This window comes from Typopeltis vanoorti, chromosome 6, assembly GCF_054136105.1.
Source record: "Typopeltis vanoorti isolate ZY-2024b chromosome 6, IOZ_Tvanoo_1.0, whole genome shotgun sequence".
In the NCBI taxonomy this organism is placed as follows: domain Eukaryota; kingdom Metazoa; phylum Arthropoda; class Arachnida; order Uropygi; family Thelyphonidae; genus Typopeltis; species Typopeltis vanoorti.
Window position 1 is genome coordinate 135765983 of NC_143554.1, and position 23495 is coordinate 135789477.

Below are 23495 nucleotides of genomic sequence, written 5' to 3' on the forward strand. Positions count from 1 at the left end.
ATCTTACATCATTACTAACTTCCTATCAATAATTTTCCTCCAAATCAATCTGTTCTCTGTTCAAGACTCCAACATTATCAGATCTTATATTTCTGTCTTCTAAGGAAATTTTTATTGTATCAATACCTGCCATATTTAACACCTATATCACCTATATCTTCATCTTTCTCTGGGTATTTTTCCTGCAAACCTGGCAGAGAACACTTGTTTTGCTAATCTTTCCTCTCCCATTCTGTTTAAGTGACCATACCACTTGAGATTAGCTCTGATAACACATTACTGAATGCTAGCAATGTCAAGTTCTTTTCTAATATCCTTATTTTTAATATGATATTGCCAATGATGCCATACGTTCATGACTCCTAATCTTTCTCAGGACTCTTAAATCTGTGGTCTTTAGTCTTTGGTCAAGTGTTTTATTTCTAAACCAGCTCTCAGATCCATAAGTTTTTTTTTTTTTTTTTTTATGTTGGGCCCATATACAAGGGGTTGGCTGGTCAACCTATAAGGTACCTGAGGCAAATAAGGCCCAGTGTCTAATAAAGCCCGTTTTAAAAAAATCACATTTACGGTAAGTTGTGCCAGTTTGGTTTCTTACACCCACACAGAAGACGCAATAAGCAATGGCAAATCAGTAGTGCCATATTGTCTAGCGACTATATTGTGTCAGTTTGACCTAGACCTTTGTGGGAGGTGGTTATGTCTTCCCATTTAATAACATTACGCTGCAATAATTCATAAGTTTTAATTAAAAATATTGTTCTTTTCTCATTGTTTTTATATTTAAATTGTTCTTTCAACATTCAGTTTTATGTGAAAATAGATGCGATCTAATTTAGTTCGTGGTGGTTAATAAGGCCCAGTAAATTTGTTGATGGGCCTTATTAAACCGCTATAATTTATGATTTTATTTTTTGGTGATTGCTCAAAGGCCTCTGAAAATGTCAGAAGTTAAGAAGAAACGGGGTCTTTGGACTGATGAAAGACTAGAGGCAGCTATGAAAGCTGTGCAAAGAGGACAACTATCACAACGTGCAGTATCAGAACGCTATGGAGTACATAGAAGAACATTGAGGAACCATTTAAAGACAGAGAAGATGATGAAAAGATTAGGAAGAGATACTGTGCTAACAAAAGAACAAGAGAAGAACTTGGTAAAAAGAATAGTTAAAGTTGCTTCAATTGGCGTCCCTTTAAATCCAAAAGCTATACGCAGGCAATTTATATTATAATCAACATGTACGATGAACACATAAGCCTTTCCACAAGGCAGAGGGGATAATGTACATCCATCCTTGTCCAACAACAGATTTAGCATTAAACCATCTTCCTGTACTTCTTTCAATTCTAACTGCTGACTTACAACTCAAATAAAGACTAAGTATTGCTTGATATAATGCCCTATTGACACCATATAACTGTGGCATTTTGAATAGCTTATCTCTTGGCACCTTGTCATATGCTTTATGCAGGTCTACAAAACTAAAATACAGATCAGTCATATTCCTACGATTTCTCAGTAGCGAAAATCCGATCCCGACAGCCTCTATTTGGCCTCAGTCCAGCTTCTTCTTCGCCAAGCTTACTTTCCGCAATCCTTCTCAACTGTTTCTCAAGTACACTTGCATAAATCTTACCAGGAAGACTCAGTAGGGAAATACCTCTGTATTCTCACATTTTGTTTTATTTCCCTTTTTTGTATATCGGTACTATGAGAGCACTACTGCAATCATCTGGAATTCATCCCTCTGTCCAGGCCTTCTGAATTATGCAGTGCAGAAACTGCAAGATTTTTATACCTTCATACCTGAGCATTTCTGGTCGAATATCATCTACTCCAGCTGCCTTTCTGCATTTCAGGCTTTTTCTACTTCAAGTATGGATATGTATTCCTGATTGCATGCCTGTTGAGTGTTTTTTTTTCTTATCACTGTACTGTCAGTCACTGTTTGTTTCATTTAGCAATTTTTTTCAAAGTAATTACAGGTATCCCTTGCTTAATGTGCCGAAATTAATTGGGGCAATCCCTTGATATACATGGCAAGTATTGATTAAGGAGGCTTGCAGAGCTCGCAGCTGATCCGACAGATACATGCAAAATATTTAATATAAATATTCTTACACAATTCAGTGAATAGCTTGGAGGTCATGAGTAGCTGTGCATTCATATGTTACGAGTAATATTCCACACTGTTTTCTGCTATCAGTTTTTTAACACATGCTACGTAAAGGTTTGTGATATTTGACAGTAAATTGTATCTGAGAGATACCGTAACCTCCGATGTCAGTATAGTATGTTTTTTTTTAATTCTTTGTTCAATAATTTCTAGATTGTAACTGAAAATAAATAAACCATCATGTATTACTGAAATAGAGAGCCAAAGACTTATTTATCATACATGTCCTCTAGGAGATGTGCTTTACATTATGGAAAATACTAAGGAAAGTGATCTGGAGCTTACCCCACCTTTACTACAAGTTGCTCATAAGGTTGCTTATGCTTGCATCAGCCGAAACTTTTAGTTTCTATATATTCGGCACGAAACTCTTGTAGTTTCTATATTCGGCTATGAAATAATGTTGGATTCAATATCCACTTAATTTGTACCATCATGTATTATATTTGCAGTGTTTTTTTTCTTTATGTTTTATTGCTTGTTTGCTGAGGTCTGGGGAGTCATTTTGCTTGTTATCGTAGAATTTATGCTGATAAGAAAAAACTAAAACTGTTCAAACGACTCTTGATAACTTCTTTTGATAAAAAAATTGCAGTAAATAATGTAGGTACAAGTATTTATTAAACATTTCCTTTGCATTCATTGTTTATCTTTCCTAAAAGAGTACCATATAAAACGAATTATTAGATTTGATTAACGTGATTTCGATATATGCGGTAACATCGAGGGATACCTGTACTCTATACATCAAGGTTATTTTTTTCTCCAGTTTACGTCACCTTTACCATCTCTAATTCCTTTTACAGCACTCTTTTCTCCATTTCTGAGATTCTTAAACAACATCCAGAATTTCTTGCCAAAGTCTTCCCATGACTTCTGCTTAGCTAGTTTTACACATTGTTTAGCTTTCTTTCATTTGTCTCTGTATTCTCTAACAGCACAAGCTGACTAATTAGCTTTCAATATGCTTTCTTCTTTTCTTTTACTGCCTATTTAACTTCCTGTGTCAAGCATGAAGTTCTGATTTTTCTATCCTTACAGACAACCTCACCACATGCCTCTCTGGCTGAATCAATCAATGTTTTCTTCAGGGCTTCCAACTGAATTTCAAGGTTCCTGTTCTCAAACTCTTTCATTTTTTTAAAATAATGTTTGTGTTTTAGTCTATGTTCACATCTGAGAGCTACTTATATTTGCTTTAAAACTTTCTAACATGTTCTTCTTTTCGATATGAAATTCAATTTTATCCTGCTCAAGACTAAATGGTGATCACTTCAAATTTCAAATTCTCTGTATACTTTAGTGTCCTGCACCATCACTATCAACAATAACATAGTCAATAAGACTTTTCTTATTTCTTGCCTCTTCTCTCTATGTGAATTTGTGCACATTTTTATGTTGGAATATTGTGTTAGTAATAACCACCCCATGTCCTGATCAGCAATCCAACAAGTATTTGCCATTATTATTAGCTTTGCTCTTTTCTCCAAATTTTCCAAAAATATTGTTGTATGCCTTACAATCATTTCCTACTCTGCTATTTAGATCCGAAATTTTTTTATTGTGTCAGTGCTTTCTCTAAAGTTTCAAAAAATTCCTCTACCTTAGTAGGATTAGTAATCCTAGCTTGGTAGGATTTAGAACCTTCTGTGGGACCATAGGCACAAATAAGTCTCATTGTCCAGTTCCCCATTCTCATATTTGCTCACATCACTGTACATGAAATTGCCTGCCACTCAAGAAGATTAGCTTTGTATTTAGTGTTGAATAACTATAGGTTCTCCTTCTTTTCCTTGATTTTCATTGCCTGAATATAACGTTTTGTATTTATTGCTCAGAAAGATCTCACCGGATTGTCTTTTTTGTTCAGTCACCCCTATTATGTCGATCTGGTACTTATCTAATTCAGCTAGCTCCATTTCTTTGCCATTCAGGCTTCTTATGTTGATAGTATACTGATCTTGAACTCAGGTGATGTTGAGTTGGAGGGGTGTGTTTTAGGATTTGTTCCAGTAGCTGACTTCTTGCTGGCAGCTGGTTTGCCTTGGTTCCCTGGCGAAAACAATCAGGCCATTGTTTAACTGGGCAACACCCTGGCTGGCATGAAATTCTGTCATGTTGTACTACCATTTTATTGGTGGTTTAAGCCAATAAGAATACAGTTTGGTTGGCTAAATCCCAACCTGCCAGCCCATCTTCGTTCATTCAGTATCCAGGTAGATACCTAACAGGATGCATCACGAGAAGGTGAGGATTGGACATTAGGTCAGTTCTCTGCATTCCTTTAAAGGCTATGTGGAGGTCTCCTCTTAGGTATACAGCTTTGACCCTTAAACATCCCAGGTTATAAGTTATATATAGTTATATTATAAAATTGAAACAACATGTAGAAGATAAATTTTGTGAATAAAATAGCAAACATTGCTTCTGAAAAGTAAGATCATGCAATGACTCAGCTTTTACATTAAAATTCTTAATGGAAAAGCATTGTGAATTACCAGAAAGCCTCTGACAAAGTCATAAGGAACAAACTATAGATCATACTCATAAAGTTAATAATCATTCTAAATCAGTTGCTTGTAGCAATAACTAATGTGGATGAAAACAATCAAATAGCTGTAAGAATCTATGAAGAAGTTACTGAATGAAAATCAAAAAACAGGAGTCCATGAAGTATGTCTGATGTCACCATATTTGGTGACACTGGGGGAAAGAAAATTGACAAATTTCTTTCCCCCTAGTCACTCAACTACTTCTGAAGATCCCCCCCCCAGAGCCTTCATCTCTTTGCCTTACATCAGCTCTCTTTCACCAAAATTGGCAAAAATTCTCAAGAAGTTTAACTTCAGAACTTGCTTCACTACGCTCCCAAAACTTTGCTCAGCCACGTTATCTTTTCAGTTAACTCAGACGAAGGCCGCCAACACATTGTGAACTGGACTCAAACTTCTAACATCCATGTGTGCTATGATGAGCTCAAAAGAAAGATTGTCAAATCTAGAGAAATTTCTCTAGATTCTTCTCATATCAACAACAGCCTAAGTTTCAATCTCTCTGATGCACACGTTGCCTCTGTTCAGTATTGGCGCACTCCCGACAGCACGTAGTATACGTTTGTTTGAAACTCAAGCTCGCATTTTGTTTTCAAACACGCTACTGTCTTTTTGTACTTGTTCTGTTATTACAATTTTAAGTCTCTGTAATTCTTTATATATTTCTTTGATTGTGATACCTGAAGATGATCTATTCAACAAAACTTGTTAACTAGTAGTATCTTTTTAAATATACCATGTCATCTTTTTATCTCTCGGTAAGAGTCATTAAAGCTTTTTGAATATATACGTAGGCTGTTCAATAAGTAATAAGACTAATTTTACTGTCGTGAAACCACTCATCACAATATTAATTTCTTTGGAATAAAGAAATGTTACTGTCTGTATTAACAAAAGAGGTTGTTAATACAGACAGTAACACTGTATTAACTGTCTGTATTAACAAAAAGAGGTTGCCAGAGTGTCACGTGACTAAACACAAGCTTGTTTTGGCGTGCCTACAAGCAATTAAATTTTGTGTGCGTTTGCAAAAATTGGCATCGGACAAGCTTAAGATGTTGTCGCCTTCTTGTTCCAGTCTTTCTTTCCATTCTGTGCACACATCTACTCGATGCTGGATTTGCTCCGGTGTCAAGAGTTTGGGAATCCATCGGGTGCGAACACGTTTCAGTCCCAAATGAGTGAACACTTCCCACAGAAATATTCAGAACAACATGCAGCTGGTGTACTGTAATTCTGCGATCCTCCTTGATGATAATCGCTGCTGTGTTGATCATTGTCACTGTGATGGACGTTGAAGGTCTTCCCTCACATTCAAGCTCTTCCACATTTTGCCTTCCTTCTTTAAAAGTTTTATGCCAGTGAAAAACACTTGCCCTCGACATTGCTTCATGATGGAAAGCTTCGCGTATCATGTTAAAAGTGTCTGATGCCAATTTTTGCAAATGCACACAAAATTTAATCGCATAACAGTGTTCCAAGGACGCTTCCATTTCGACGACTGGTTGCGGTTTGTAGGCGCACTGAAACAAGCTTGCGTTTAGTCACATGACACTCTGGCGCATCAGCCCGTATATGCCATCTATCAACCTCTTTTGTTAATACAGACAGCAACATTTCTTTATTCCAAAGAAATTAATAGTGTGATGAGTGGTTTCGCAACAGTAAAATTAGTCTTATTACTTATTGAGCAATCCTCGTGTGTGTGTGTGTGTGTGTGTATATATATATATATATATATATATATATATATATATCTATCAGGAAATTAATGATGAGTTCATATATTCCTTTAACTAAACATTGTCCCAGGATGGACAGATAGCTCCAATGAATGCAACTAATTCATTTAATGGCTGATGAGAAATTGCAATAGAAAGAGAAAATAAACATGTTCATACAATTTACAGTCAAACAAAGACTTCAAGCTTGGCCATAATGCTATGTAAAAGATACTGAATGGAAATAATTTATTATTGTCTTGCTTGTCCTTATATCTATCTATCTGTGGATTACAATAAACATTATAATTGCATCTTCCTAAAATTCTTGTCCAACAGGAAATGTATTTTCCATGCCTAATGCAATATTAAGGACTCAAATGCCATCATGCATTCTGTACAAAATTCTGTTTGCTCTAAGTCAGGTTAATAATAAGGAAAGATATACAGTGAAACCCATACTTCAAATGAATGAAACTCCAATTACCAAACCCTGAATGGATTAGTGTGTTAAATGACTTATATTGTAACAGTACCGTGTAAGTATTCTTCCAATATAGTCGGAAAATTGAGTGATTACTATATCATAGAGGCTGTCCTTAGATCTTTGCACTTCTTGTGGAACATTTACCGTTATTGTAAATTACTGAAAATTTTAAGATCCCTTTCTCTCCCTTCATGTCACATTGCAAATTAAAAACATGTTTGTTTTTTTCTGCTTTTAACTTTTCTCAAACTTGCTAGAAACTTATGGATATTGGATGAATGCAAAAATATAGAAGAGGACTTAAATAAAAATAATTCTAAAAGTGCTTTTCAAATTATTGGAGCATAGAAGATGAAGATGGAACTCCTATCACAGATAACCAGAAAATAGTTGATAGATGGAAATGTTATGCAACCAAGCTTTTTCAAAAGGACTGATTGATGATATTTTGGACGGAATTTTGCCAGGAGGTTCGGAGGAAGGATTTTACCCGATATTAAAAGAAGAAGTTATTGCAGCAGTTAGCTCCTCAAAAATAGGAAAATCACTGGGAAGTAATGGTGTCACAGTGGAACTGATACACGAAGGAGGTGACATCATCATAGACACCTTGCTAAATTTATTCCAGGACGTATGGAACACAGAGACTTGGCCTTCTGATTGGCGGACTTCTGTCCTTGTACCTGTTCCTAAAAAGGGAAACAGCAATAAATGTAGCAACTATAGAACAATAAGTCTTATTAGTCATCCAAACGAAATCCTTTATCAAGAATTGAAACGAAAATAGAAAGCAGAATATCAGATGAACAAGCAGGTTTCCTTAAGTCCAGAAATACAATTGACCATATTTTTACAATACACATACTAGGCGAAAAATACATAGAACATAACAAAATAATCTGTCACAACTTTTTAGACCTTCAAATGAGAAATGAAATTAAAAATTACAGCAGCGAATCATTCCAGGCAGAACGGGGGGGGGAGACAGGGACGCATCTTGTCCCCTCTTCTTTTTAATTGTTTTCTGGAATATGTCATAGATGAAGCTCTTTATGAATATGACACTGGAATAGTAGTTGGCGGACTAAGAATAAATAACTTACGTTTTGCTGATGATATCAATCTTCTGGCAGAAAGTGAAGAAGAATTACAAGAGATAACCAGCCATGTTTTCGGAACATTAAAAAAATGTGGATTATACGCAAACCTACAAAAAACAAAAACAATGATAACCTCAAAATCAGACATTGAATTCTTAAAGATACAAATTGGCAATAAGCAAATTGAGAATGCAAAGAAGTTCACTTATCTAGGAAGCACGTTGAGTCAAGATGGTCGTACAAAAATTGACATTAAATGTCGAATTGCTAAGGCAACCGTGGCCCTACAGAAGTTAAAACCATTGTGGGGAGATAACAGAATAGCAATCACAACCAGACTAAGACTAATTGACACCTTGGTGAATTCTGTCCTCTTGTATGGTTGTGAGGCCTGGACTTTATTGAAGGAAGATGAAAGGAGACTCCCGTCTTTCGAAATGAAAACTTACAGAAGATTTTTGAGAATTCCCCTATACTGCTCACGAAACCAATGAAAATGTTCGAAAACTGATTAATTCAATAAATGGGAGAAAAAGGGAAAATATTCTGACAGTCATCAGAAGAAGACAGATGAAATGGCATTCCAAAGCAAGCACTAGAAGGAATCATTCTGGGATCAAGGGTTAGGGGCTGACCTCGATTAAAATGGACTGATAACATCAAAAAATGAACAAATTCCCCCCCCTTTCTCAACTGACATCAATGACTGGAGGAGGCTAGCAAAGAGTATCACCTACCAGCCATGAATGACCCAATGGTTCATTTAGGACTATGGGAGAAGAAGAACTTTTCTCAGAGTTAATATACCTCCATTCAGTAGTTTTAATTTTTTTTAAAATAATTTTTAAGCATTCAGCAAGAAATCAAAATTTTTAAAAATATAGTTTAGTTTTGTTATGTGGCATTTTAGGATGGCCCTGTATTTTGAAATATATAGTAATGCAACAAAATAGATAACTTTTATTTTCTTTAGATGAGAAATATGGAAGGAAAGAAGATATGATTTCTTTACCTGATTTGCAGATAAATAAATAAATTAATATAAAACATATGTATTTCAAATGCAAATAACTTTTTATTTTTCAAAGAAAAAAAATTATGAGTATTTTTCTGACCAGAAAAATTAAATCAACTTCAATATATTTAATGTTTAAGCTTATACTAATAAAATACATTCGATACCTGTGGGCGAAAAAGTTTCATTGTAGTAATACGTCCATATATGCCGATCTCTTTTAAAGGTCTTAATCCTTCTGGAGTAACAACATAAATCTCTAGTCGTGTATTCTTGGCAAGAATTAAATTCAAATCATCAGGAGATGTAAAATTTCCTGAAAACAGGAGTGTAAAAAAAATTAGGGCAGAATAAAAACAGAAGAGAGACATCTTTCATATTTCTTTCATAATTATCTCAAAATACAAAGCACACATTTTCAAACTACTTTCATAAAAACAATGAGGTTTCATGTTTGGAATAAATCGAAGCTGCCTGAAAATATACTTAAAAGTACACCTCCATTTTCATATAAAAAAGATTAATAAATAAACATTCATAAACACAGTAAACAACATAAAAATTGCAATCTTTAACAACACTCATGTACAAAATGTAGGAAAGTGAGAGAAGAGCCCAACTTTTCTAAAATTGACTGTTTCTGTATTATTTTTTATTTATCAATATGCCAGCAGTAGCCAGCCTGGTTGGCTGAGTTAACATGTTTGCTCCTCTAAAACCAACAGCTGTAGTTTTAAATCTCAACCACAGACATGGATGTTTTAATACATATAGGTGGTAGATGAATTCATTACTTTGTGTAAGACCTTACCATAACCTGCTTACTAGAAACATGAAAAGACTTGGAAAAGTTCCATGTTTGACCTCTACAGTACAATTTACATCACTCAGAGTAGTAATATTAACATATTACGGCCTTCATGTGTGGGATAAAGTTAACTGGAAAAATTTATTAATTGCTAAAATGACATTATCCAAGTGTAAGCAAACAAAGTTTGTATGTGAAGTCACCTCATGACTGGGTGACTCGTATATAGAGGATAATGACATCACATAACTTGCCTTAGTATCCCATAATGCAAAACACATATTCTTACAGACGTATAATGTATGCATTATTGGAAGGGTCCCTAACCAGACTGGTTTCGATCTTCATTGAGGTCTCATCAGTGGGGGCCAGACCCAGAAGTGATACCAAGGCTGAAGTAATGCAAAAGTCATATTTCCATATACAGACAGCCAAAAAGATTAGAGATAGATGTTGAAAGTTTTTCCACTTGGTTATTAGCCTGTATATACGAGTTGTCCAGTCATACCGGACAGCTTCATGCACAAACTTTGCTTGCTTACACTTGGATAAAAGATTAAACCAAGAATATAATTTCTTGGCTGTTTAATTTATGCTAAAATGAAATTTGGGATACATAGAGTTCTGGTTACATACATACCTTTCTCTTAACAGTAAAATGAAAAATAAACACAATTTTATATTATTATTATTATTATTTTGCAAGCTATGCAGTATTACACAATGGCTTTTATTTGTCTTGAGGTTATGACATAACCACTTCCTGCTCTGTACCTTCAGGGAGTGTACAGGATGTGATGATAATCCAAAAGAATTAAGTTTACATTATTTAGCATTCTATAAACAGCCCACATACAAATTATATCATCTGTCAGATCTGCAATACTATCAGCTCTTAACATTTCCATCTTCTAAGACACAGGATACTTTTTCAAGACATTACAACATAAGACTAAATTTTAATTACAATAAATTTAATTAATACTTCTGATAATTTGTCAAACTACCATTATCAATTTGACAAATCAAACACATACACAAAAAAAAAATATATGTGCATACAAGCACTATACTGGGTAAATGAGGCTGAAGCATAGCAAACAAAGGTGAGCCTATATTTGCTACAGTGACACTTCAGCCAAGAACACCCATTCTGGCCATAACAAGACACTATTTAGGTTCACCCTTGATGAGCCATGCTTTAGGCTTTACCCAATGTAGTGTGTATGTACATACTAGTTTTATACTGTTTCCTGATTATGGCAATTTCGCTTTGTCAAAATATTGAAAATATTAATTAAATTTATTGTAATTAATATTTAGTTGACTGTTCATAACTACAGTTATGAACAGCCAACATACGCTGCTTGAAAAGAAGTCAATGAACACCACAATGTGAGTAACAAACAGCCATGCCACCTACCTTAATAAAATGTAGGATCTCCTTTCGCTGCAATGACTGCAGCAATCCTACAGGGCATACTTTCTACAAGCATATGATAGATCAATGGTAATTTTGGACCATTCTTTCTGTAGGCATGTAACGTGGTCCTGTTTTGTAATGTAGTGGAGCCGATGTCCTTTGACCTCACCCGAAACTACAGCTCATCTCACAGATGTTCAATAAGGTTGAGATCAGAGCTCTATAGAGGCCAGTCAAGAATGGTGACTGTATGATAGATCAATGTCTACAAACCATGCAGTCACAGCAGCAGCCTTATGAGATGGTGTATTGTCTTGCTGAAAAAGGCAATAGTCAGTTCCATAGAAATGGAATTGACCATACCATCACACTCTCACCTCCAAATTTCATACTTGGGATTATGCACTCTAGTTAAGAGATGTTCACTGGGCATTCACCACACTTACACCCATCCATCTGTTTGGTAAAGGGTGTAACATGATTTTTCACTCCATAACACAGCATTTCAAGTTTTCATGTCTTACTGTATATGCTCTTTGCACTGCATGTTGGTTCATGTTGTGAGCATTGGCTCTGAATGTTTTTGTGCAGATTTGTGTCCCAGCTGATGCCCAGAACTCTGCATTCAATGTGTTGGCCGATGAAGTAGTAAGGAAAGGGGAACATCACCCACAGTCTGCATCAAACCATCACAAAGGATGAAGTTCATTGCCATGAAATCCTGAAGAATAGGAGCATCGCTATAAACAAGACAGAAGAATGGGATATCCTAACGGAACTTTCACTGAGTGTAAAGAACTGTTTGTGTCTGTAAGTAACTGTGATAAATTAGTACTCTTGTGGAATGGAATAAGTAGCTGTGTGAATATATGCAATGAACTATTATTTTAGTAGCGTAGAATATGTCAGAAGGTTAGCCTTGAACTATCCGAGAGCATCCTTCAATTTACATTAGTGCAATGTTTAAGTCGTATAAAAGCTTAGAATCAAAATTAAAAAAAAACTAGGAAAATGTAGCTATATCTATTTGATGTTTAGACTTGTATATGCATTTCTCAGTTATAATAAATAACTTGTGAACAACACTGATCAACATGTACGACGGATTGACAGATATCAGCTGATCTGATATGTCAATGCACATTCTCCAAAATAGATCGTGTGCTAGCAGTAAGTTGTCATGACTGATATAATGATGCAATAAGATAAAGAGAAAGCTTCAATTAAGGTCTCGAATCCCTGCATTGTCATTAATCTACACCCCAATCCCTCACTCTAGAAAGTACAGTCTGACTGCTGCAGTCGTAAAAAAAAAAAAAAATTAATTTTGCGACTGTAGAGTGTGAGAGATTCGATAGATCGTAAACATATAGCTTGTGGTGATCAAAAATAAAGCTGACCATACGTATAATAGAGATTAAGGCAAGGCAGGAAGTAGAAGAAAGGGAACATTAATAATAGAGCACAAGTGAGTGAAGAAACAAAGATAAAAACTTTGGTTATATATAACTTACAAATACACAGTACATGCACATATATATAATATATAATAGAAAAAATAAAAACTTGACAGTACCATCAGGATGCGAGAATGGTGGAAACCTAGGTGGGCAGAACTTTGAACGCAATAGCCTTGGCAAGGGAACAGAAGGAGCAACTGCCATTTGGGAGGTGGTGAGTTTGCAGCATTTAGCCCTTTCAAAGTCTGACTTGGACTGGGTGATGATTCTTTTACAACTGTTGCAAGCTACAGTGTAGGCAGAGTGGGCAGCTGGAGTTTTGGTCTTGAGTCAGTCATGGTAAGCAGAGGTTTTTTTCTTTCACAGCATTAGCACACTTTTTTGAGAACCAATGCTTGGATGGTGGCTGAGAGTTCAGAGTGGAATAAGGGATGAATGCTTTCATTCCTGTGAGGATGATTTCTGTTGTTCGGTCTCAGCAGGTATTTGGATCAGAAGAATTGAAACAGTAGTCATAACTTGGGAAGGAGGAATAGAAGTCACAAAGATTCTCTCAGTTGGCATCCTTGTAATGCCAAAGGATACAAGACTGTGAACTGGTGAGTGAATGTTGTTCTGTGGCAAAAGAGACTTGTATGAGGTTGAGGTCCGAGTTACCGACAACCACAGAGTACTCGGAAGGGGAGCTTGTTAGAAAGAGGTTAAGTGTGTTGGCAAACTGAAGGGGATTGTCAGGTATTCTGGTCGGAAGACTGATGATCTGAGATAGGTCATTGCTGATAGCAAACACCTCAGCATCCCTGTCTGCTTGATCAGTGAAATTGGAGAAGGGGGAAGGGGGGGGGGGAAGTGAGTTGCAGATGTTGAAGTCCCCAAGAAGGATGACCTCACTACTGGGGTATTTCAACTGCAGAAAGTTGAGCTTTAGAGAGAGAAATAGCTGAAAAGGTCAGAGTGCTTGATGGAGTTTGGAGAGCAATAGAGAGAGCATATGAAAAGGACGTGTTTGGTAGAGAAATTTTGAGCCAAAGTAGATCAAACAGTGGGATTCGAGAGTTTGCATTCTGGTTTAGATGACTGTAGGTGATGCACATCATTTATATTGCGGTTTAGGTCATGGATGTTGGTGAAGTGGATGTGGAAACTTTTTTTTGGTAAGAATTGATGTTAGCAGGTTGTTTTATTGGATTTCTGCTGTTTTTTATGATTCTTTTGGTTGGATTTTTGATGGTTTTTTATAATTTTGTTTAAACTATTTTTGTGATCTGCAGTTAAATTGCATTTCTTTAGGTTGTGGTCTATTGTATTTGATGAAGAAGAGATAAAGAGAAAGTGGGACATGCAGTAGGAGGTGAGACTTGCAAACATACCACTCACACAGAGGGAACTTGGTCTCCTGTCCATATGTGGCCTCGACAGTATCCCTGCAACCATAGTATCTGATCTCCCTCCAGTCACAACCGGGAAAATATGTGGCTGCAGGATTTGACACTGGCTGATCAGAAAGCCTCCAGATTCATTACTAACTGGTTCGGTCCTGTGTATTATCCAGTGGCTGGTCTGCGGAACTGTTTTACTGCTGTACTCTCCAATAGGGGATGGTCCTATCCCCTATTAAAGGGTACATCAGTAAAGTACAGCAGTGGGAAGAGTAGGAGGGAGGAGTCAGAAACTGGAACTCTTGCTCTAGATATAAAGTAAGATGAAAGAGTAATGCATACAACCGAAATATAGAAGTACTGAATGAAAAAGTCAATGATATAAAAAATTAATGAGTAAAACTTAAGATATAAAAGTAATAAATTAAAATCCGAATAAAAAAAGCCTGAAATATAAATAAGATATTAAACGTACATGCAAGAATTAGAATGTTAAAAGAAACTGGAAGCTAAAGAAAATATACTATGCCTAGAGGCACGAAAACTATACACTAGCATAGAGAATTGTGCAGTGGATTGCCTGCTAAACAGTTGTATGGAGATCCTGCATGAAAATACACATTACCTATATAATTTCCAGTGGATTCAAGTACTTTTACCAGACAACCATCAATTGATAGCATGTCAATGGTTTCAACAACAGCGTAAACCAGACTAATCCAATCAAGACATCAGCAGCAGTTCTTAATCAAAGTGTGGGCAGGAATCTTTGGAGATAAATTAATAATAGGACAGTTTTTCCAAACAGACTTACAAGACTGCTATATCATAACTTCTTGTTACCATCTTCCATATGCTCAATGACATCCCTTCACACAGAGGAGAAACATGGTTCAAGCATGAAGTTCCACCATATTTCAACTGTGAGGTCTGAGAGTGTCTTAATCAAAGGTTTCCTGAAAGGTGGACTGATCAACATGGACGGATTACTCGGCACGAAACTCTTGTAGTTTCTCTATTTGGTTTTGAAATAATGTTGGATTCAATATCCACTTAATTTGAATAATTAAATATTGTGCATTTTTTATTTGTGGGGCCATTTGAATTCGTTGATGTATTCTACTCCAGTGAGGAATGTTGATGGACTGCAGGAATGTGATGAATATGCATGCATTGTGATCAGGCACAGCCAGGAACATCAATGACGAGAATGTCTAAACAACTTCATGGCTGGCAATGGAGGTCTTTTGAATGCTTGTAATGGGGGGGGGGGGGGGGGGAATGCCCATCCTAGAGTACTCCTTTTATCAATTACCAAGGGAATTATGCAATTTCTTGATGTACTGCCTTCTATGATGATGCGCAATTCAGATTGCTTGTATTTATGCCACCACTAAAAAATCTATTTTGGAAATTATATGTTTCTGGACTCTTTTAACCGGAGCCTTTTCATTAGTTTTCAGGATTATAATATGCTTTAAAGTTTATGACTGTGGCATGGAATCACTCTGAATAATAATAATAATAATAATAGTGAGTGAGCGGACTAATAATCTGAAATTCTACTCTAGAGACCAGACATGGAACTATTACTTTCTTTTTTGTTTAAAAAAACAAAACAAAAAAACTCAGAATGTATACGTACAGCAATATTTGTCATCTGTGGATGTGTGGAGTGAGTTCGATGGGCAAAAGGATTTATATAAGATGGATGGTTTACATTTGAATGGATTTGGTGTACAGAGACTTGAAAAGGAGTTGTCGAATGTAGTGGAAGTGAATGTGCGGAATCAGGGAAACTAGCGTTATTAAGGGGGAGAGGAACTAGATATGCAGACTTCAAGGAGTTGAGTGTATGAATGTGTGTAATATGCCCAATTGAGTACAAAAGACCATGAATCAGAATGGGACAGTTAGTATAAAGCATCAAAATAAGGATGGGACAAATCGGCTTCTGCAATTCATATATACACTAATGCCAGAAGTATTAGGAACAAGAAGGAAGAATTTTTGGCCTTGGTTGGCACTTCCAGGCCACAGGTTACTGGCATTAGTGAAACATGGCTGACAGAAGATGATATAGCTAGCGGGATTGAATGTGAAAGGTATGGTGTGTTCAGGAGTGACAGGGAGAATAAAATGGCGGAAGGAGTGTTACTGATGATAGCTGATGAGCTACAGCCAAGGAGAATAGAAGTGGAACTGCAGGATAGAGAAAAAAGCACATTTGAGGCTATTTGGTGTGAGATTGAAACTAGCAGATCAAAATATACAGTTGGGTGCTGTTATAGACCAGGTGATGGAAAAATGTGGAGATAGTATGCATAAGCAAATAGAAGAAATGAGTGGAAGGAGGGCAATTATTATGGGTAATTTCAACTATGGTAACATTGAATGGAAGGAGGAGAGGACACATGGGAAGAAGGAATTGGATTTTATGGGGTTATTAAGGGATAACTATCTGTGACAGCATGTAATGGAAAATACCAGGGGTCAGAGAGTGCTTGACTAGTAACTGCATCTGAGAATTTTGCTGTAACGAATATGACCAGTACACATGGAATTATCAGGCTGGTAAGCTTAGGGGTTTGATTGGTTCAGTGCCATGGCATGTAAAACTGCAAGGGCTAGATGTTGAAAGTGTATGGGAGGCGGTTAGGAAGTGTTCGCATGAGGCAATAGCTGACTGTATACCTAGAGTTCGAGTAATAAATCAAGCAGAAGTTAAATGGATGAATAACACCATTAAGCTTGAGCTGCAAAAAAAGAAACTACTATAGAGGGAATTTAAGGAGAAAGGTGACCGGCAGGCACATGAACGGTATAAAGCGCAGGCCAGAAGGGTAACGAGTGTGGTAAGAAAAGCAAAAACGGATTATGAAAGAACATTAGCCATGCAGGCTAAAGAGAATCCCAAGCAGTTTTTTCGATATGTTGCAAGTAAAAGAAAAAATGTATATGGCAGAATGATTTTAAAGAATGTCGATGGTAGGGAGGTAACTGAATCAGCTGATATAGTTGAATTACTGAGCGAGCACTTTGAAAGAATATATCATCCAAGTGGTGACAATGCAGAAATCAATGAACCAACAGATTATACAGGAATTGTGGTATATGAAGTGGAGGTGAGTAGTCTATCACAAAACCTAAATGTCAATACATCTGTGGGATTGGATGGTATACCAGGTCATGTCATATGTGAAGCGGCTAAAGAATTGTCACTACCCTTGACCATTTTGTTCAATTTGAGTCTCGGGCCTGGATGAGTCCCGAGGGGGTGAAAAGAGGGGGAAATAGTTCCACTGCATAAAGGAGGTTCCAAGACTGCTGTTGTAAATTACCGACCGATTAGCATATCAGGAATTGTTGTCAAGGTCTTGGAGAAATTAGTCAAGAAAAGAATACAGCATTGGATAGATGAAAATGGGATACTGTATGGGGGACAACATGGTTTTGTGAAGGGTAGATCATGCCTCAGTAACTTGCTCACGTTTTATAACAAAGTGAGGACTGAACTGGATAAGGGTAATGGGTTTACAGTGATTCTACTGGACTTGCTAAGGCCTTTGAAAGGATACCACATGGAACTCTAACCAGTAAACTGCAGCATATGGGGATGGATAAAGTGTTGGTGAGATGGATAGGAGGGTAGCTGATGGAGAGATATCAGAGAGTGGTTTATTCAGGAGTAGAGTCCAAAAGACGGCTTGTGACTAGTGGTGTGCCGCAGGGTTCTGTTCTTGGACCACTACTTTTTAATTTGTTCATTAACGATATAGGAAAGGATCTGAGAGGAAGTGTTCACTTGTTTGCTGATGATGCAAAGTTGGGTAGAGCAATAGTGGGTGCACAGGATATCAAAATTTTGCAAGATGATATGGATAGTTTGGAGGACTGGATTAAGGAAAATAGGTGTCAATTTAATGTGGCAAAGTGTAAGGTTATGCATTTTGGGGTGAAAAGATTAGCAGCAGTATATCACATTGGTGGAACCGTTCTCCAGGAGATTGATGAGGCCAGGGATTTGGGAGTGTTGGTGGATAGGGAGTTGAAGTTAAGGGGAGGCACATCGCAAAAGTGGCTAAATCAGCTCATCAAAGCACTTGGTTGCTAAAAAATACTTTAACAAGCAGAGACAAACAAGTTATTGTTCCTCTGTATCAAGCCTTGATAAGACCCCATCTAGACTACCGTGCCCAGATAAGGGTTTCTTCTTGATGGGGAGGAAGTGGAGAGGATCCAGAGAAGTGACCAAGATGATAGCAGATCTATGGAATGAACCTTATGAGAACAGGTTGAAGATTTGTGGGTTGCAAAAATTGGTTGATAGGTGGAAAAGGGGTGATATGATTGAGACATTCATATTACTGAAGGGTTTCTATAAGATTAATCCAGAAGATATTTTTGAGAATAGGACTGGTGGTGGGAGGAAAAGGGGCCATACATGGAAGCTGGACAAGAATGTGGTTAGCAGAGGTGTTAGAGCTAGGATTTTTACTTGGAGAGTGATGAATGAGTGGAATAAGCTGCCAGAGTCTGTTGTGGGTGCTATGACTGTGAATGAGTTCAAGGCGAGGTATGATAGATACAGCGTAAATTTCGAATAGTTGTTCTTGACATGATGTTAGGGCCTCCCTCGATGATGATAATAATAATAATGATATCTATGGTATAATATAACTATGTACAGTGATTTTTTTTTTTTTTTTGTATGTGAGTTGCTCAAAAAAGTGTATCATTACTATTATTACATTACACCTCCAAGGACTCCACCACTATGCACACAAAACTCACTGTTTCCCCTCACAAACCCACTGTCTATTGCATACCACCATCAACAGTATTTTTTGCTGTAATTGTGTGTTATCTTTGCTGATTAGCTTGCATGTGGAATGAAAAACTCAAATATTCAGGAGATAAAACTTCCTACTTCTGTATGAGATTGCTTAACTCACCTTTTACTGAAAAAAGCCCATATAAAGATTCCTTCTTTTCATGACAAAAATCAAACTTGGGTCATTTCCAATCTAAGAGTGCAATGTGCAATTGTGCTTTCAACTATGCTATAGAAATGTCTTGCACTTTTTATGTGGCAATAAATCATCTAACACTTAAAAAGCATGTATCCATGTGCTTTTTTTTTTTTTTTTTTGCATTTGCATTTTCATTATAGACACATGTTCTGAACTTACTATAAAAACCCATTAAATCCATTTTTGTGCAATGTTTAGTATTTTACACAGTTAAATGCAAAATAAAGAGTATAATCTATACAGATTATACAAATATGCTGTACATTTGAAAATATACAGCATATATTTTCAAATGCATTTACAGTGCTTTGATTATATAAATTTGATAACCAAACAGTCAACAAATTTATAACCAAAGCACTGTAAATGCATTTGAAAATATATGCTGTTCATTCTACTAAAATATAACGTGTTCCTACAGTAAAAAAGAAGGTAAGTCCCCCCCCCCAGTGATTTTGCCATTAAATTACACTCAACTCTATATACTTTTTTTTGATGGTATCATTATACAGAAAAATTCCGCTCAATGTCTTGAAAAATTTTGGATGTATATTTCGAAACAAATAAATAACTTATCTTCTTCTTCTCCCATAGTCTTAAATGGACCGTTGGGTCATTTATGGCTGGCAGGTGATAGTCTTGGTTAGCCTCCTCCAGTCATCTCGGTCTCTTGTTCATGATGTCAGTTGAGAAAGGGAGGAATTTGTCCATTTTAATCGAGGTCGGTTCCTAACCCTTGGAACGATTCCTTCTAGTGCTTGCTTTGGAATGCCATTAGCCCTCTCCACATGTCCGAACCATTTCATCTGTCTTCTTCTGATGACTGTCAAAATATTTTCCCTTTTTCTAACGTCTATTGAATCAATCAGTTTTCAGACATTTTCATTGGTTTCGTGAGCGGTATATGGGATTCTCAAAAAGTCTTCTGTAAGGTTTCATTTCAAAAGACAGGAGTCTCCTCTCATCTTCCTTCAATAAAGTCCAGACCTCACAACCATACAAGAGGACAGAATTCACCAAGGTGTCAATTAGTCTTAGTCTGGTTGTGACTGCTATTATGTTATCTCCCCACAATGGTTTTAACTTCTGTAGGGCCATGGTTGCCTTAGCAATTCAACATTTAATGTCAGTTTTTGAACGACCATCTTGACTCAATGTGCTTCCTAGATAAGTGAACTTGTTTACATTCTCAATTTGTTTATTGCCAATTTGTATCTTTAAGAATTTAATGTCTGATTTTGAGGTTATCATTGTTTTTGTTCTTTGCAGGTTTATGTATAATACATATTTTTTTAATGTTCCGAAAATGCGGCTGGTTATCTCTTGTAATTCTTCTTTACTTTCTGCCAGAAGATCGATATCGTCTGTAAAATGTAAATTATTTATTCTTAGTCTGCCAACTGATATTCCAGTGTCGTATTCATAAAGAGCTTATCTATGACATATTCCAGAAAACAATTAAAAAGAAGAGGGGAAAAGATGCATCCCTGTCTTACCCCCTGTTCTGCTCAGAATCATTCACTGCTGTAATTTTTAATTTCAATTCTCATATCAGATGAAGAATATAGAGATTTAATAATCCTAATGATTTTGTTGTCAATACCATAATGTTCTAGAATCTTCCACAATGCCTTGTGCCATATTGAGTCAAAAGCGTTTTGAAGATCTAAAAAGTTGTCACAGATTATTTTGTTATGTTCTATGAATTTTTCGCCTAGTATGTATATTGTAAAGATATGGACGATATGGTATCCAGAAACCTGCCTGTTGATCTGATAGTCTGCTTTCTATTTTCTTTTTGATTCTTGACAATAGTATTTTTAACAGGATTTTTCTTGGATGACTAATAAGGCTTATTGTTGTATAGTCACTACATTTATTGTTGTTTCCCTTTTTAGGAATAGGTACAAGGACAGAAGTTCGCCAATCAGAAGGCCAAGTCTCTGTGTTCCATACACCCTGGAATAAATTTAGCAAGGTGTCTGTGATGGTGTCACCTCCTTTGCGTATCAGTTCCATTGTGACACCATCAATTCCCAGTGATTTTCCTATTTTTGAGGAGTTAACTGCTGCAATGATGTCTTCTTTTAATATCTGGTAATCTCCTTCATCCGAACCTCCTGGCAAAATTCCGTCCAAAATATCATCAATCAGTTGAGGGTCCTTTTGAAAAAAGCTTGGTTGCGTAACATTTCCATCTATCAACTATTTTCTGGTTATCTGGTTAGGAGTTCCATCTTCATCTTCCATGCTCCAATTAGTTGTAGTAAAAGGTTTGGTTAACTTATTGATAATTTGAAAAGCACTTTTAGAATTATTTTTATTTAAGTCCTCTTCTATATTTTTGCATTCATCCAACATCCATAAGTTTCTAGCATGTTTGATTTCTTTTTTAATAATCTTAGTAATATTTTTATACTGGTCTCTATTATCACTGCTATTAATATGAGATTTCAAATATCTTCTTTTGTCACATAGGTCCAAAATATTTTTGGTTATCCATGGTTTATTTATTTTCTTTTTGTATCCAAGGATTTCTTCGGCTGCCTTACTTATCTTTTGTGAGAAGTATTTAGTTTTAGATTCGATACTATTATATTTCTTGAAGCTTGTGTCAAAAATTTGTTTTAATTTGTATTTATATAGTGTATTTATTTGGGGATCTTCTAATTTTTCTATATTATATCTTTTACAAGTTGATTTTGAAGGTAATCTTTCCCTCATTTTCATATTCATAGTTGTGATGACCATGTTGTGGTCACTGCCAATGTCGGCTCCAGGAAATGATCTGGTTCTTGTAGGGTTGATGGAGTTTTTAAATCTTGTGCTTATAAGGATAAAGTCAATTTGGTTGTGTGTTTTACCATCAGGGGAAGTCCATGTCCATCTTCTGGAAGGTTTATGGGGAAATAGAGTGTTAGTAATGGTGAGTTCATTTTGTGAGGCAAAATTAATCAATTCAAAACCTCTATCGTTTGTTTCCCCATAGCCATACGGTCCGACAAATGGGAGATAATCCTTGTCGATGTCTGTTCCAATTTTGGCATTCCAATCACTCTGTACAATCAAAAGGTCTTTTCTATTTGCTCCAGTGATTGTTGCATTAAGTTGACCATAAAAGTTCTCTACTTCAGAGTCCTCGTGGTCTGTGGTTGGGGCATAGACCTGTATGATGATGATATTGAGTGGTTTTCCTCTTAGGCAGACTAGAGCAATTCTGCTATTGATAGGATTGAATTCCATAACAGAATTTCGTGATGATTTGTGTATCAAAAACCCGACACCTTCTTTTCCACTGCAGTCACATCCAGAGTAAAGAAACAAATGTCCTTCATCTGTTGTTAGCTTTCCTGTTTTGGGCCATCGAATTTCACAAAGTCCCATAACAGTCCATTCATATCTTTTTAGTTCATGCTGTAGTAATTTGAGTTGACCTGATTGCAGTAGAGTCCTAATATTCCAAGTTCCGGTCATTAAATGGTTGCGGAGTCTGAATCTAGTTTTTCCATTATTTTTGTCAGTGATAGTGGTGATACTAGCGAGTCACTAACTTCTCATTGCCACCCCCGGGGCTGCTACCAAATGGCAACACAGACCTTGTTGAAGTGAGCGACATCTGAGCCGGCATGGTGTGCTGTGTTAAGTCCTTTGCCATGAATGTCTAATGGGCAATAAATTAAGACAGATGGCGCCAATCTCCTCTTCTGTCTTTGCCTGCTAGCAAGAAATAACTTATAACTTCTATTAATTATTTTAATGATGTTTAAGTGTTTCCAATTCATAACTTTTTCGTAAAATAAATACAGAAAAAGAGGAATGGTCTGCCCAAATGGTTTATATGGTGTTAGAGATGATATCAAGGGAAAATGAAGAATCAGGAATGTATGAAAGAATAAAACAGTTTCAAACTCTTATCACTGCTTTGCCAGGGTTATAAAAATTCTGAAATATGAGATTAACAAGGACCTACATCTTTGGTTAAAATGGTAACTCAGTGTAAAAATTACATTCTGCAAACAAAATTGTCATCAGATTTCAAAATGATCTTAAATTAAATCACTGAAATAAATTAAACTGCTAGTAGAACTGCTCAAGCCAAGATAAATTTCGTTTTCTTATTATACTGGTAAAAAAACTGCATACATTCCAATAATTTTATTAGTGACAGCTGAGACAGAATGCATAGTAAATCTAGAGGTTGTTATTAGGTTTATTACAATTTTTGTGTTTATACAGTTTACAGTTAATGCAGACAAAATGACAATAAGAACAACCAGATGCAGAGCATGAAAATCACATGTGGTGAGCAGTATTGATCGATTTTGTCAAGAATGCAGAAA

General features: G+C 36.2%; 1 protein-coding gene across 1 annotated transcript in view; it reads right to left on the reverse strand.

Annotated features, from left to right (window-relative positions):
- pic (DNA damage-binding protein pic) overlaps window positions 1–23495 on the reverse strand; it is a 359026-nt gene that overhangs the window by 306182 nt on the left and 29349 nt on the right. The window contains exon 2 of the mRNA XM_090394454.1: window positions 9220–9368. Coding sequence (XP_090250580.1) covers window positions 9220–9368 — 149 coding nt within the window. The remainder of the gene's footprint in view (window positions 1–9219; window positions 9369–23495) is intronic.